The sequence below is a fragment of the Tetrao urogallus genome (assembly GCF_951394365.1).
Source record: "Tetrao urogallus genome assembly, chromosome: 14".
Taxonomy (NCBI): domain Eukaryota; kingdom Metazoa; phylum Chordata; class Aves; order Galliformes; family Phasianidae; genus Tetrao; species Tetrao urogallus.
In genome coordinates this window covers 2,795,481-2,812,703 of record NC_136827.1, presented here as the reverse complement: position 1 = coordinate 2,812,703, position 17,223 = coordinate 2,795,481, and the positions used below count along the sequence as shown (strand labels likewise).

The following is a 17,223-nucleotide window of genomic DNA, read 5'->3' as shown; positions in this document are numbered from 1 at the left end:
GTTGTTGGTATTTGTGCTTGTGGAGGTTTATGATCTGTCGGCGCTGGCTGCTGAAATGCTTTATTTATCCATAGGCTGGGCCACACAGGGAGCGTCCTTATTCTGGTATCATGTTCAGGATGCTGTAGTTAAGGTTTGTGTCAGCACTTCCATGCACAAACCTTGTTATTCAGGGGTTTTGCAACTCTGTGGAAAAGAAAACCAGCAACCTGGCAGAGGGAATGAGGCTCAGAGGCGTGGATGAAAACTCAACAACCCACTGCCCATTTAGGGATTATTAGATGGGCAACCTCTTTCCTTGAGGAAAATAGCCAAAAACATCCTCCTCCTTTGGTTGAGCTTTTTAAAAAGAAAACCCTCTTTTGTGTGCTCGTATTTTGAGTCGGATGGGGAAAACACAGCGAGGTGAGAACGCAGACTGGAATCCTCCCAGTACCCTTACAAAACACATGCCTAGCTCGTTCAGAACAGCACTGCCCCGCTCTGAATGAGACATCCCAGTATGCCTCGGGAAGAGCAGGACTCAGAGGAGCACATGCCTGCTGTGAGTGCCTCATCCCATCCAAGGACCAGGCTGCTCTAACTAGCTCTGAACTACGAAAATGCAAAATAGGAAGAAAAAACCTATTTTTTTTTTTCGGTGGAGTTTCTCTTTGCAGCCTCTCAGATTCCTAAAATGTGGTTTATGGCCCTTCTGGACATGAGATTTAGGGTTTTAGCAACGTTCCCGCGCCATGCTGCCCGCTGCTCCCACGCCGCTGCCCTCCAACAGTAGGCGATGCGGTGCGTGAATGTGATTTATTGCCCCGTTAGTGTGGGAGCTTGTGGGCTTATAAATTACTTGGAGATCTCTCGATAATAGAGGGAGTGTGGTATAAGCAGGAGAGATAATAGGGCTTGGAAATAACTTTTGGGGAAAGCAAACTTTGGGCTGTTAGCGGGCGCACGGTGCCGGCTGTGCTGGAGGAGCGCTGAGCAGCCCAGGCTGGGTGATTTTTATGGCTCTCTTTATGGCTGATGGGTTTTGCAGGCAGAGCAGGGTTGATAACTCAGCAGAAACGCGTGCATAGCCTGTTGTCCTGAGATAGCAGGCTTGGGTCTGCATTGGGGTCGATTTGTTGAAGCCAACCTTCCAGCCCTGCTGCTTGCAGGAAGGAGCAGGCAGCGATGACATCCCTGCAGGCTCCAGCAGAAGGGAGGTGTGGTGGCAGCAGGGTGTTATAGGGGAACTGGGAGCACCAAGTATGTGCTCAGCGCTTCTGTTAGTAGGCGCCGAGCTGGTGTGGCAGGCAGTGCTAAGCTGGAGCCCTAAAGCCATTTCTTTCACCTCTGGGACAGTGCTGGCAGGTTGTTGTACTGTGTGCTTCCAGGTGGGGCGACCCTGGAGAAATGATCTTAAATGGAGAAGGAAGGCGGTTGTTAGCAAAAATCAATTAAAGTCATTAAGTAAAACCAGGTCTTCCCAAGTTAAGTGGATTTGAGGAGATTTCTTTAAAAGAAGTAGCACATTTCCAAATGGACACTGCTTCTGTCCGTCTCCAGCATCAGCAGGGCTCCCACTGAGACGTTTCTGGGGCTCAGAGGGCGCAGTTCATGAAATTGCTTTGCTTGCCTTGCAAAGCCTGAAAGACAGATCAAAGGAAAATATCTCTCATGCAAAGATGATGGAAATTTTGCATCTTATGTTTCAAATAAGTGAATTACTGATCAAAATCATCTCTGGAAGGCTCTGTTCCAGAAATAACTTGCAAGATTTTTGTAGATAAAGAAGTTCCTCATGTACCCAATCAGAGGACTATGCAGGACAGACCTTAGCACTGCAGGTGGCTGGTCACTGTAACCTGGGGAAAGAAAAAGGAAACTTGTTGGCAAAGTGTATGAGTTGAACTGGATGCTCATCTCCATGGCTGTGACTTCATAAATCAGGGTTTGTCTTCAGGTAAATTGCAGGCCTGCCCTGCTTCTCACTCTCTCTTCTCTTCCTTCAATGCAGTCCGCACAGAACTTTGCCCTCTCCAGGCGCTGGGGCCCTCAGGATTGGGCTGTGCTGCTTGGGATGAGGAGATGGGGGCCTGCCCTGGGCTGAGCACTGGGTGCTGTCAGAGGGGCAGAACTTCTCCCCCTCAGTAACTAATGATGACAAACTGGTATTCAGAAAACATCGAGGCTACTGCATATTTACCAGTCTTCAGCATTTTGTGGGTAGTTTCCATAAAACAGATTTGATCCTTGCCCTGAATTTGCAAACATCTCCATTCAGGGTGGTGCTGGAGACAGCAGCAGTGATGCTCAGTAGGATGCATCTGTGGGTCCCAAATAACAGGAAAATGAAACTTCACACGTAGGGAGGAAAGGGTGCAAATTATGGGAAGGATCTGGCATCTCTGACAGCCAGTCCTTAAAGCAGGCATGAAGAAACCAAAGCTGGGGCACAAGGCAGAAGCGAGCTATCAGCAACACATACACTAATTAGCTTCCTAGTGAGATGACTGCTGCAATTCCAGAAAATCCCGACTGGCCTCCAGGTATTGTTATACAACTTAAACCTCCTGTTCCTGGTCACAGCCCTCTCCTGACATCCCGGTGCCATGTGGGTGCTGCCTAATCAGGGAGTGATGGAGCAGGGACACCTGAGCATGCCAACCTTTCCAGTTGGCATCTTTCCCATATAGGATCACTGTGTTATCTTGACAGAATAAGCAAGAGTGGGACTGGCTGGAGCTTAGTAAACGGTTTCCAGAGGAAACTCGATAGAAGAAAAGTGGCACAGGATAATTTGATAGGGTTTCCAGGTATCACTGCTGAATCAGCAGAGAAATGGGAGCTGTGTGCATTTGGAGAAGCCATGTTTCATATGAGACCGTGGCTAACAACCGTCTCCTTGGACAGCAGCTCCCACCTCTATATTGCCTTTGTAAACTTGGTGGAAAAAGGCATTCTGGAAATGCTGTCCTAAATTTGTGTGCGCTGCTCGGCAGTTGCCACACTTTACCCTAGAGGGAGTTGCTTTTCTGCAGTGGGAGCAGGGACCTGTGTGTTCCTTGGACGATGTCAAGGGACTGAGATGAAAGGAGCTACCTGGGTAAACATCAGGTCAGTGCTGCGGTGCTGCCACTGCAAATGTTTATTTCTTTTATGGGAAGATTGGTCTCCAGTGATCGTCTGTCTCTTTCTGACAGCAGTGTTTCACTGAGCATCTCTTGGATTTTCCATGTCTTTGTGCTTTCGCTCCTGTTTTTGTGGAGGTCCCAGCTGGGCTGGCATTGAGCAGAAGGGACACAGACATCACTTTGGACCCCGTGGGCTTGTGCTTTATGTTACTCCTGGGGGCGACCAACTGCCTCGTTCCAGGTTGATCTGACCCATTTCAGGGTGGTGGGCTTGAGGCTTCTTCTCTTCCCTGTTCCTGTGGCCAAACAAGTTCATGGCTGGAGCATCACCCCAGGAGGGAAGTCCCTGCCGATGGAGGGAGGAAGGGAGAGAAAAGCTCCCGAGTGTTTCAAATTTGGAAGGTTTTTTTTTTTTTTTTTTTTTTTTTTTTTTCAGTAACTGGGCTACATTTAAAGAGACAAACAGACCACTTGTAAGTATCTTTAGCGGTGTGTGTGTGTAGGTTTTGTCCTCGAGCACCCTGCACGGAGGACTGCCCTGGTTGCATTGCAGCCTCCAGGCAGACTGGGCTCCCCACAGTGCCTGCAAATAGGGTGCAGCAGCCCCTCTGGCTGGGCACGAGGCTGGCAGCAACCTGGTGTGGAACAGCCCTGTGCTCGTGGTCTCTCTGCTTTACAGAGCTCCCTCTGCTTTGTGCAAAGGCACTTCCAGTAGTTTGGAAGCAGTTGTTTGCTGCTTCTGAGTCTGCTTCAAAACTTTGTTTCCTCCATGGTTCCCTGTGATTTTGTTTTGGACTGCAGGGACTTTGCGTGTTCTTCTCCAGGTTTTATTTTTTGAATGCACATTTCAGCTGCTCAGAAATGCTAATAGAACGCTACGTGCAGCAGTTCGGATTGCTGAATAGTTTTAATTCCTGCATATCAGGGCAGTTTGTTTCAGCAGGAGTGTTTTCTCCATAATGAAAAGAAACGCTTTTTGGTTAACAAAGGCAGCTGTAGCATGGCCAGCTCCCCATATCTAACTGCTGGCTGTGTGGATCCGTGATGTCAGAGGCAGACTGAGGCTGTTTGGCAAAGCCTTGTTACCATTTTCTTCAAGGCAATACCTATGCCATGAGGAGGGCTGCTCTGTTTGTGGCAGAAGGGACACAGGCATGAAGCTACATCTGAAAAATGTGGCCTGATGCTAGCAGCAAGGGGTGATGGTGGTAGCACAGACTCGTGGCTCATGCATGGCCCCTGCTACACCCGAAGCACATTGCCACCCATCAGCTGGCAGCTTCCATTTGCTGAAGTGATGGTGTTTCCATGCTGTGTCTTGCCCACAGGACCCACTTGCAGGGATGTCCGTGGTCCTCTGAAAGCTGATGTGGGTGATCTGAACTGGGAGTGCAGTGTGTATGATGTATTAACAAATACCGAAACTTTCTCCCACGCAGAGATTGCACCCTGTGGAAGGAATGGTGGGAAGGTGGGGTAGTGCTTTGGGTTTTCTTTTGCCCTTGCTGAACTTGCACGTGTCAGAGATAATTGTGGTAAAGACCTTAAGAGTTCCCCAGCAAAACCATCCAGGGAGGAGCTAATGGTGATTTTTCCAGATCAGGATTGTTGTGGAGCCTTGTTGTACTGTAGGACATCCTCCAGATCCCACCTGCTCTCTGCGGGTTACGTGGCACAGGCTGGGTTTAATCAGCACCATAGGAAGCATCCTGGGCATGCAGTGAAGGCATGATGCTGGGGAAGGCTTTGGCTGGCACCTTGGTTTGGGGTGCAGTGATCATCTCCAGAATGGAGCTGCCTGACAGATGTGTATTTCAGGATCTAAACTTTTGAGACCAACCCTCTGAGCTGCAGAAGCGAGCCCCTGCGGATCCAGGTGGGTGCAGAGGGACCTGCAGTTTCTCTTTGAAACCAGTCCTTCCCCATTCCGCCTTGGGGAGGTGAGATGCCAAGAGGAGGGTGGTGCAGGAAGATCTGCTGCTGATGTCCTTTGCTGAGATCTTCTCGTGCCCATCTTCCGTAAAGCAGCCTGGCTGCTGTGAGCCTGTGAGGTGTTGGGTGGCTTCAGGCCAGACCTGAGCTGCTGACCCTTGGCTCCCTTGCACACGCTGGGCAGTGGCTGCTGGCAGGCAACCTTCTGCCAGTAACAGTGGAAGTCAGAAGGACCACCCAGTTCTGATAAGGACAATTTAGAAAGGAAGGAGATGGTTGTGAAAAGAGGGGCAAAGGGGCACAAAGGAAAGGGGGGTGGGGGGGGGGGAAGGAGGAACAAAATGAAGATCAAGACCGCTGTTAAGCACACTGCCTGCGAGGGAGGTCTCCATCATGCCTTTTCTAATCTAGAGCCAGCAAGGATTGTATTAACAGCTTCAACGCCATGGAACAAATTAATCCCTGATGTAATTGAAATCGGTGAGGTCTCACAATAGGTGAGTTTGACCCAGTGGGATAGAAATAGAACAAGTATTGGAATGAAGTAGTGAAATGAAGTCACACTGTTAAGACACTGGTATTTCATTCCTAGAAACAAAGGCCAAACAAATGCAGAGAATACATGGCTCTGCTGGGCATGGTTGAAAGCTGCTCAATAATATCAAGCTTTGAAGGGATATTTCTGTGCAGGGAGGAAGTATGTAGGAGAGATATAACAAGCATTAGAAAGAAAGACAAAGAAAGAAAGGAAGAAAGAAAAGCCCTGCTTGCTTGTTGCCTGATTGATGGCTGTGGTAAAATAACACCAGCTCTGAATTTGAAGGAGAAGAAAAAAAATCACAACTGGGGAAAAAATCAGCAAAAAAAGTTGAGGTCTGAATTGTATTTCCAGAGAAGGAAATACAATTGCTGTGGCAAGAGGCATCAGCACCCTGCAGATACCTGTGTGGCTGAGGTGCACGAGGACGGTTTGCTTTGGCTAATGGAGGCAGCAGGACCTGGTGCTACAGAAAGGAGGCTGCTGTGGTCCTGGTGGTGCAGCAAGAAGGGCTCGGGCTCAGTCCCCTTGGCACTGCCACGTGGGCACGCTGTTGGAAAAGGGGGAATTTCAGAGGGGTGGGCTCCCTCTTGCAGACTGTGATAATAAGCTGCAGCCAGCAACCTGGTTTTGGGTTGGTGAAAATGGGCAGGTAAGGGTGGGGTGCAGAGGATGGTGCTGTTGGTGCTGGTTTAGGTGCTGCCGGCAGCTCTGCCAGCAAGGACCAGGTGCAGAGCTGTGTCCAGAGCAGGCTGGTTCTGCAAGCCTTCCAGCTTCTTCTCTTCCCTTGGTTTCATGCAGTGTGCCTGTGTTTCTTTACGTCGTTAATCAAGGCTGAAACCTTGCTCTTCCCCAGGCTGAACCGTTTCCCTGGGTGGAACGAGTTTAAAATGTCACCATCTAATAAATGGCGTGCTTTCACAGTGCTGGCTGAGGTTCAGTCCATCATCAAAAGGAGAAACTCGGTTTTCTCGAAGGCGTCATCATCTTTCTCTAGAGAACAGCCAAGCACTCAGCGATAGGCCATAAAACATGTGTTTCCTCAAGGCTCTCTCAGGTTCCTGGTTCTTGGCACTCCCTCGTGCCTTCCTCCTGCATCGAGCCGTGCTGGGCTGCGCTGCTGTCTGCCATCCGACGGCGCTTTGCAGAGGGAGGGCAGCGCGGTCATCGCAGGAGCTGTGCGCGAGCGCTTCGGGGACACGAAGGACAGCTGCACGCAGGGTCTGTCCCCACGCGGCTCTGGGCTGAGCAGGGCTCAGCTCGCGGCGCAGCTTTAAATCCGATGTGGATCCGGCACCGCTGAAATGGAGCGGGAAGGGCCGCCTCGGCCTCCCTCCTCCTCCTCGGCTCCATCCCGGAGGGCCGTGCCCGCGCTGCCCTACTCGGCACGTTCGCTCTCCGGACCCCGATGCCCGGGCCGGGCCGGGCGGCCACCAGGGGGCGCGGCGGCTGCGGGAGCGGCGCGGCGCTGCGGGCCCGGCGGGGCGAGAGGGCGCGGCGGGCGGGGCCGGGCCGGGGCGGTGGGTGAGGAACATGGGCGTACTTGGCTTTCTTCCTTCCCCAGCATGGCGAGATGAAGGCTGGGAGGAGAGCGGAGAGAGGGAGCAGCCTGAATGCATCCCAAGGAGAAGCGCGAGGGGGAAAGGTGTTGTTGAAGCTGAAGGACGCTGTTGGTACAAGGATAAATAGACGTAAGCTGGACGTAAGTACACAAGATGCTGGAGAATGAAGTCGTAGAGTGCTAGGAAAGTGTCTTTCTCAAACAGCTTTCTAAAGAAACAGAGGCAAAAAGTGGTTTCTGATTTGATTTGCAAATGGGTGATGGAGCGATGGGGCTCTTGTGGAGTGTGGGCTTCTGGGTTTTAAATGGGACATTCATGCTTTCACACGAAAGAGAAACAAACCCAACCCCAAGCCAACCAATTGAAAAAAGACCCAAAAAAAACAAAAGCTCAAAGGATTTCAAGGGAATACTTTGTAACTACCATCGGTGGAGTCTTTTGTGGTGTTTGTGCATCTCATGTCTGTGGTTGGAAGAAGCAGTTCCATGGTGCAGCACGTAGCCCTTCGTGCTGCCTGTCCTGCATGGTGCACAGCTGTCATCCAAAGGGGCATCTGCTGAGACAGACAGTGACAGAACTCTTTGGGGAGGTTTATTTCTAAAGGAGAAAACCCTTTTCAGTGAATAGCAGGAAGAAGTCACCTTGCAAACCAGCAAAGCAGCACAGCTCTGAAGTGGTGCTATTATGAAAGGTTTACGTAACGTTTGTGCAGTTCTAGCAGTGTCGTGCCATGGCCTCTCCATGGATGTGCAGGGATTCACTCTGAAGTGCCCTCTCCCTTTGCTGGGGGTTCCTGCTGTGCATCTGAACACGGAGTGCTTTGTGTTAGGTTAATTCCCAAATGTGGGTCTGGGCACAAAGAGGCAAGTACGTCAGAGCAGTGCGCAGCCACTTGTGCCTTGCTTCAAACTGCGCTGTGTAACGTGACTGTAACACTATCCTGGCTGTGGGTTGACTTTGCAGTTAAGAAGAAGAAAAAGCAGCAAATAAGGAGCGCATTATGTTTCTCTGTATGTCGAAGAATGACTGTCATGGTGAGCTAGCAAATCTTGCTGTAATTGGCACAGAGGAATGTTGCCAAAGTCGTGGAAGCGAAGCGGTTTGTTACTTGCCTTTGCAGACTTGAGAGAGATCTGTCTTGGATATCCCCTTGTTGACCTTATTAAGTTAACTTTCAAGTCTTTAGAAGGTCACGGAGACAATCATTAATATTAGGTTGATTTGATGGCTGAAAGGTAATAAGTGTTTCCTGCTTATCAGATTGGGTTTTGAAAGGACTTTGAGTCGCTTGATTTGTTTATCTTTTGAAATCAGTAAGGCCCTTGGTGAGAGGGATTTTGTATTTCTTGTTCCGTGACATATGGTTTGCTCTCTGATGAGGCTTGGAGGCTGAGTTCTACAGAAAGCAACAAATCAGGAAATTCTCAAGTCCAGCTCCCAGCTAGTTTGGCCATGCTGTGGGCCTTGGACATCTGACGCTGTAACGCTTTATGACATGGACAATAACATATTAACGTTCCCTTTTACCAGAAAGCTAAAAATAGAAAGTGAGGCATGTGCAGAGCTTGGTTGGATGGCAAGCCAAATGCTGTAAACATGGCTTGGCACGGTAAGGATTGCATTGACCTCGGCGGGGCTTTGGTTGCTTGCAGTTCAAAACAAGCGGCGGTGTTTGCAGGGTCGTGGCATGAGCTTGTAGTAGCACTAACATCACGGTGCTGCTGTCAGGGGCTTTTCTGATTCTTGACCATTTCTTGGATTACTTCATGCTGAAACCTTAGGCAGCGTCAGCAAAATCATCTTTTTGCTGGCCCTCCATCTGGGATTTAACACTATTGCCATTCTCAGAGCTGGTGGGTCATTGTGAAGTCATTTAAAATGAAATCCACTCATTATTTGATATATTCATTGTGTGTCATTGCACCAAAAAAAAAAAAAAACCCTACAGAATTTCCTATTCCGGACTGTCTGAAGACAGATTAGATGTCACCCCTTTCTGTTGCTGAGCAGGAATTAGGACTAAATGGACCTACCTTGGATGTTTGAGCAAGTAAAACGGGAAGCAGAGAGAAGAGATGGCTTCTTGTGTCCAGCCAGCTCGGTTGCTCGAGATGATGGCTGTTTTCAAAAGAACTGCTATTTATTCCCTTGCCTAAACTTCTGTATTGCCAGCTGTATTTCAGCTATACTGCTGTAGCTGTATATATTGCTGAGAGATACAGTGATAAATAATGCATGTATAAGGAACTGCTCGAAAAGGAAAATAAAGGAAGAATGAAAATGAAGCCGGATGTGATGCCCTCTGTTAGGTTTTGCAGACTATAAGCAATTGGCAAAGAATTAGATCAATGGATCTGCTGTTCTGAGATGCTGAAGTTGTCCTTCATAGGCAGTGGTCCATACCAGTTGAACAGGCTTGCAGAATAGACCAGCACCAAACAGCAACAAAATATTGGAGGAGATAAAGTAATGCAGGAAATCCTTTTTCTGTCCCAGGAGTGTTCTGTAAGGCACTTTTCTGGTTTGGAGCTAGAAGATGCAATTGGCCGTTGACTTCAGGGACCGTTTGTACTGAGCTTTGGATCTGTAGGTGTTGTTGCTGCTGGCAGGAAAGGTATTGCAGCTGTTTCGGTCTGGTATTGCAAGCTGGCTTTTCCGTAAGGCTGCTGAGTGCCCCCTGCACGTGCAGGTGCTTGGACCAGGGCCTCTTCTGTGCTTGGTTGAAGCAAGCAGGAAGGCAACAGCAGTTTCCAGAGAGCCTGCTCATGTGCTCCTTGCAGGATCTGTGTTACAAGGCAGATTGTGTGGACGATCAGATTGAAAGGCAAAAGAAAAGGTGGTGGTTTTGTGAATAGCTTACGTGCAGTAATAACAAGTAAACGGTTTTAAAAAAGAGAAAGATTTAATTTTGCTTTGGTGAATGGAACCTGAAGCCCTTAAGTTTTACAGCACAGCTCGGACCTGAAGACATTTCTGTATTTGTTTTTGTGTGGTTGTGATTGTTACGGAAATATATTTTGGGGTGAATGGACTTGGTTTTAGGTGACCTCGAGTGAGTGTTGACGATCAGTTACTGAAGGAGGCATATGTTACTAATTTTTTTGAGCTTTATGAAAGAGAGCCCCACTTATGGTATATATAAATGGGCTTTCTTATCTCAGTAAAGTTAGCTGCTTGAGGGAGTATGCTCTGTAGGGCAGGGATACTGTGAGAATGGATTTCAGCAGTGATCAAATAGGTTTTATCTCGTGAAATCAACACTGCATGAAATTTTATTTTAGAATATTGATACTCTTTGCTGTGGGCCAGATGCAGCCCAGGCTGGCACAGCTAATTCACTTTGGCTATGCGCCAGCAGAGCATCCTGTTTCAGCAAAGTGATTAAGCATGTGCTTATCTTTAAGCATACAGCTAAATCCTGGTGATTTCACTGCTTCTCTGTGTTGGGGCATCTCGACCAGGGGACAGGACAGCCACAAGGAGAGAGCTTGCAGTTCCACCATCCTTTTTCAGGACTTCTCCTGTTTTGGAGCTAGGTCTGTTATTAGAGAGGTGATGGGGTGACATAGGCTTTGGCTGACCCTGGAGGGGTTTGGTGTCTCCAAATGATCCTGGCTGGCCCTGGTTCAGGCCATGCTGTTCTTGGGCACATTGCTGGGGCTGTGGGTAAGAGTGGAGTTGAGCCACCCAGACAGCCCTCAGTCGGATGGTGCCCCCAAGTGCTGCACTTGGGAGACTTCATCTTGGTGTGGAGGTGCTTGCCCTTCTTGCTATGGGAGGAAAGGTGATATTGGCTGCTCTGCCTTGCAGGAAGGCTGGCAAATGCTTGCAGGTAGACGCACAGCCTGCTTGAAGCTGCGTGCAGCGTGAGATGGCTTTGCAGTTGGTCCAGAGTCCATGTGTGCACTTTGCTTGCAGGCTGGGGCCTCTGTGCTGCAAGTGCTTGAGCTCCAGGTGAGCACAGCTCATCTTGTCTAGCGAGGAACCCCTTAAGAAGTTTGCTTTAGCAAGTTAAAACCTATCCGTCCCTAAAATTATTTGTTGTGTTAGACGCTGAGAGCCTTTGTGGTTGGTCTGAGCTTTGTGCATCTGAGCAGACAGCAGGGCTCCATCCTCCTGAATGTGTGGGAGAAGGCGGAGGACTGAAGGCTGTGAGATGCAGGAGGGAAGATCAGACGCAGGAAAGGAAAAATCTGGGGATGCTGGTTCACCTCAGGGGTGTTTCAGTGCAAAGAAACAATTGGAATGTTTTGGAAAATAAGTTGCTTTTTCTATTTCGAAGTTCCCAGAAAAGCAAAACAACCTTCCCTTCCCTTCACTTTAAATCCTACCTGTTTTGTTTTTTTCCTAGAAAAAAAAAACAAACGTGAAATTCATTAGCATGTGGTGAAGGCAATGTAGCGACGTCATCGTGATTTAAAATCTGTTTTAAATCTTAACATGATGGAGCCAGAATCCTAACTGCAAATAACCTTGCTTTTGTGGGTATAAGGCTGGCTGTCGGCGTTATTTGAACATCTCTATTTTTAGTTGGTCAACATCCTTTGTAACAATATTATTTGAAAAGAAAGGTGGAGGAAGAAGGAAAGAGTTGGATGTTATCCATGCTAGAAGCCAAATGCAGCTCGCTTTGCTCAGAGATAGCTCTGGAGAGGAAAGCTAGCAGAGCTTGGTGCCCAGGGGAGCTGAGAGCACTGTTAACCTCGTGCCATATCCTCAGCAGGCGCTTGTGGTGCTCTTGCTTCTTGCTGTGCTGTTTTCTGACAGTGGGAGATATTGCTAAATATTAATTGTCTGATTCTTGCCCATCGCTTGTGTCATCCTGCTGAATGTCTGTTTAGATACAGTATTTTCTGTAGTGCAGCCTGAGCGTTCAGCTCCTGCAGTCTCCTACTGACAGTCAAAGAAGAGAGTTAAACTGGTTTCTTTCCTAGGACTTGGGATCCAAATATTGTAATCCTAGCATTTAATAAGGGCAGTGAAGGCGATCCTGTAACATCCCCATGAACCTCATTGCTGCTGCCACTGTGTTGAATATAATGTTTTTGTTTGGGTTGCTTAGTGAAGGTCTGGTGCTAAGCAGCACTGCCTGCCTGAAGTTTTCCTCCTGCTGCTGATCTGTGTGTCTACTTGATAATTGGAAAAGCTAAAAAGTTCTTTTGAGGTTTCGATGTTCAGGGAGTATTTGACTACTTGGCTTCAAAGTATGCGCTGGTGTGAGACGACAGATGCAGGAGAATTAAGTGAAACTGTTCTGTCTGCCTTGGCCACTTGCTCCCCTCTCGCTCTTATGTGTTTGAGCCCAGAACGGACCTGTACAAGGATTTATTGACCCCTTTTCATTTGCGTTGCCAGCTTCATCCACACCCTAATATATCAGAACATCGTTGCTTTCAGGCAGGAAGGGCAAGCATGCTGTAGCTGGAATGTGTTAGGAACCGAAGCTGTAGCTCTGCTGGGAGTAAGTGCCATTCCTTTGCCAGTTCCAAACTAGGCTTCATGAAATTCCCATGTGATTCTTATTTTGTGGTGGAGTTCGTTTCTTACATGCAAATGGTGCACAGCATTAGAGCTTGTCAGCAGGTTCGCTTTGACCATTATTTGTTGTGGTCAAATTAAAAATCACCTGCTGTGCAGCAGTGCCTTTTGGGTGCTGCTCAATCATCTTCTGCTGCTTTTGGTGTCTGAGTGATTTACTGTACTGGGATGGGAGTCTGCCTCCAAAATATAATCCATTGGTGAGATGTGTATGGGCAGCATGGACGCAGTGCAGAAGCTCTGAGGGGCAGATTGTGGAGCGTTCTCTGGTCTTTTGTGCTGTTTGAGCGTGAATTGCTTTTGGCTGTGTGCTGTTGGGCCTCCCAGCTGGGAGGGCCTTCTTAAGAGCATCTTGGTTGCCTCCTCCTCTGACCTTGGGCAAGCCAGGATGGGTCTGGAAGCAAAAGCAGGAATCCTGTTTCAGTGTTTCTTGGGAACCGTAAGTTAAGATTGGAAACAATATACCAGAGAAAGGCAGATGTGACTGAGAAAGTTTCTGGTAATGTTTTGAGGCTGTAGTTAACTAAGGTTAATTTAATCCATTGGCCAGAAAAAACAGAGGCAGAGGCTGAAGCGCCCGGAACCCTGCTGGTAATGGCCTGTCAGCTGGACACATCAGTTGTGCTCTTACTGCTTGCTCCAAGTGATCCCTCCCCAGGTTGGGCTGGACAGAGATGCAGCAATAGACAGTCAGCAATGAGCAGGCTTCACTTAAAGCCAAGCAGGCAACAAATCTGTGCTGAAGAGAGCCCACAAATACATGACACATTTATCTTTCTAGATTTTATGCCTGTCTGTAGCTAGAATCCAGTTCACTAACGTCAGCATAAATAGGTTTTTCCCTTGACTTCTTCCCTGCCATTAATCCACGCAGTTGCTGAAGGTGAAGCACAAATTCTCTGAAATTGAAGTGCCAGTCCCCTTTCTCCCATACTTGTCCACGTAGCTTGGTAGAGGCTATGAATATGCAAAAGTGAGCCTAATTTATGGCCAGCCTGGTTGACCAGGATTAAATCAAAGCAGGACCGAGCAGAAGTTTTTACTCAACCACCCCCTCACGCACAGTTTGATTGTAAAAACTCAGGTTTGGCTTACTCTCTAGAGCCAGCTCTGGGTAGAATTACATTTTGAGTGCCTGATACCACGGGCTCGGCTGTCAGATGAAGGCCAGCCAAATCCCAGTCATCTTGCGCCATGTGCCCTTTGGCAGGTTGATGTGTAATCTTTCTGTCTGAGATGCTTATTTTGTTTCATAGTCTGTTCTCTTTTCTTTTTCCCTCCCCACCACTTTCAGATGTTTGTTGCCGAGGAGAATGTAGATTTTCGGATACACGTGGAGAACCAAACACGAGCAAGAGACGACGTGAGCAGGAAGCAGCTCCGGCTCTATCAGCTGTACAGCAGGACAAGCGGGAAGCACATCCAAGTGCTGGGCAGGAGGATCAGCGCCAAAGGAGAAGACGGAGATAAATATGGTAAGAATATTTACTGGGATCCCCCAGACTTCAGTTCAAAAGCTTTAATTCACTGTGTTGGCCTGAGGACCTCGTGGGAGAAAAATGAGAAGAGCAATAAAATGCAGAGGATCACAGGGAGAAAAAAAAAAAAAACCTTTTCAGATTAAGAACGTGGAATTTGCTGCGTTAGAGTGGGCTGTCAGCCCAGCTCCCAGCTGCGGGCTGTTCCAACCCGTGGTACCGGAGTGCCCCTGTTTCTGAGTGCATGATGATGCTTGAAGACAAAAATCTTTCTCTGCCTAGCAGGTGAGCGTACAGCTTTCCTCGTGTTATTTATGTGATATCAAAGTTGGTCACTTAGGATGTTCTTTCCTTATGAACTGTGGCCCTTGGCTTAGTGACTTGGAAACTGTGGTTGTGAACTGAGCTTGAGGGGTGGAAGAATCCCAGTGCTTGAGTGAAGCATCCTTTCATCTTTCTAGGGGAGAGTGTTTGGTTTGAGCTGAAATTAAGCAGACTTCAGAGCTTTAAGAGTGCTTAAGTTGAATCCTGAGGCATGTAGATCCTACAGGGGCACAAATAACTTACACAGGCTGGCAGTGCATTCAGTAATTTCCATCTTGATCTGCATACAAGCATCATGATAAAAGTGCTGGTTGGAGACTGAACTATAAAAAAATTTCCTCGTCTTTGTACACTGGGAGATGGCTTTGGCAGAGGCGCTTTTGCTTGACTTTTTTTAGGCCTGATTCACGGTTGCTGGAAGGGTTTTAGGGCTGTTTTGAGAAATGGCCCTTTTTCCCTTACGGACACACAGTCCACAGGTGTTGCTGTGTGTGTGTGCAGATGTGTCAGCCAGCATGCACGTTCACATGAGGTTCACCTCATGTGCAGCAGAGGTGGAGGTGGGGTACGATTTGTCTCAGATGGAGGGCGGGTCAAAATGTGAGAACTGTTATTCCATCAGCGGCCTTCGGACAAGTTGATGTACCGTCCATGGTCATCATTTTGCTTGCTTTGGCAGGGGGTTGGACTTGATGATCTCTGGAGGTCCCTTCCAACCCCTACAATTCTGTGCCCCTTTCGTTACAGAATCACAGAATTGTAGGGGTTGGAAGGGACCTCCAGAGATCATCTGCTGTGGCAGAAATGTGTAGTTGTGCCACTGGAGGTGTTAGCTCAAAGGTACCTGGCTGTTGTGAAATGAACCCCCAAGGCTGTCCGCTGACTCAACCGTCGCTCAGAAAAAGCCCTGCCCTGTGGGTTCATCAGCGTTTTCCTTTGTCATTCCAAAATGTCCAGATGAAACAGCAGTGCAAAGTGCCACGTGGCTGCTAATTATTGTGTCATTTTATTGCATTCATCCTCTCAAGGTTTGATATGTAAACTAATCACTGTGTGTTAGCTTCTGGCGTCCCAGGAAGCGCTCTTGCCTGCAGTGAATGTCAGGTAACGTGATGCAGTTTTCTTCTCTGTGAAAGAAGGCAGCATTTACAGTGGGGTGCAGCAGGGAAGTGTGCCCGTGAGCAGCTGACAAGTGCTAATTTATGTGTCAAAGCCCATCTTGTCCCCTTCATACATATACAATAATGTCTGAACAACAAATCCTGGCGCAGGAGAGTGCTCGTGACCAGTGGAGAAGCTGCACAATCACAGAGCCTCACATTTCCAGTCTGAGGAGCTCTGTGGTGTGCGCATCGCTGCTTGCCACCAAATCCACTCTTCTGGTTGCTGGAATCCCTCTAAAAACCCGACGTGCTCTGACCATTGAGGCCATTTGCTAACACCCCTGCCTGCTCCCTCCCCCTCTCCTACTAATAAAACTCCTTGATGTGTCAAGCTGCAAAGCCTTCCCATTTCTAGCTATGCTGAAAGGTTATGGAAATCTGTTCATCATCTTGCCTGGCACAGGAACACTTAGAGCATGATAATCGGGTAGACAGTGAGGTGGGGCATGAAGGTCCAGGATGTGACCATGCAGAGCTCCTAGCTGTGATAATGAAGGGGGGAGAGATGTCAGAGTTACTGAAGTGAGAACCATCTGTGTTACAGCCAAAACTGGATACAAAGGCAATGACACAGGATTCATTATGTGCTGGGAACCCCTCCCCCAGAGGCATTATTATGGAGTAACCTTTGATCGAGACCAGAGAGAGGCTTAAACCAGGTCCGGAGATCTGAACAGTTGTGAACTTTTGATCCAAATCTCAGTGCTGCTGGTCAGATCTGCCTCTGAAGGAGGACACCATACCCTCTTAGGCAGCAGATGGCTGTTTTTCCTACTGCCCTTTTTCTCTTCTTTCCTCTTTTTCCTGCCTTTAAGTTGGCACAGTGAGTCAGAGCTTAGCATTTGGGAGTGCCTGGTTCCCACTTCTTTTCTTGGCTGCAGACGATGCAGTCTCCCACAGCTTTTCCCCTGTCTTAACCCAGTCCCCACGGAAAGGCGAGATCATGGTGGAGGTGATGTGAATTGATGTTGGAAGGATTACAGAGGCTGAGTGTCAGCCCAGGGAAGGCTTTGAGAGGATGAGCAGAAGCCAATATCTGAGAAAAGGCAACAGATGTGGGAAAAGGTGCCTGTGGAGGTGGAACGTGAGCTGGCTCCAGCCCTGCGTTCTCCTGCCTACTCCTTCCTGAACAGCATTTCAAACACGGGCAGGGCTATCTCAGAACGCCTCTGCTGGGCTCCAGCTCTGCAGTCATTGGGGACAGTTGTATCCGCTCAGGCACAAGTACAGGCCATGCAAAGAGGTGCCAAATTGGAAAGCTGTGAGGTGCGAGTGTTACCGAGTGTGCTTCCAGCTCAAAGACTCACTGCTGCAGGGTGTCCGGGCTGGGAGCAGGAGGCTTATCAGAGGTTAGGAGGTGGAGTGTGCAGGGGGCAAGAAGCTGGTTTCTTGGCTTTTCACAATGATGCTGTGTCCTTCCAAGAACTCGGTCTCATTAAAGGGTGGTAATATTAGGCAAGGGCAGGGCAGCTCAGACTTGGTGTGGGGAGCAGGGCTGACTTGGTTGAGAGAGAGACCATGGCTGTGGTCCGTAATGCGCATCGCGAACGATAAGCACTAGTCAATTTTAAGGTTGGG

General features: G+C 48.5%; 1 protein-coding gene across 2 annotated transcripts in view; it reads left to right on the top strand.

Moving 5' to 3' along the window:
* The window catches only part of FGF18 (fibroblast growth factor 18), a gene marked incomplete at both ends in the record, with an annotated part of 64,550 nt that overhangs the window by 8,266 nt on the left and 39,061 nt on the right, over window positions 1-17,223 (top strand). The window contains 2 exons of one of the 2 annotated variants that reach the window (XM_079542352.1): window positions 7,145-7,282; window positions 13,975-14,155. In XM_079542352.1, the coding sequence (XP_079398478.1) occupies window positions 7,145-7,282; window positions 13,975-14,155 (319 nt within the window). The remainder of the gene's footprint in view (window positions 1-7,144; window positions 7,283-13,974; window positions 14,156-17,223) is intronic. The other variant, XM_079542353.1, reaches the window with a different exon arrangement.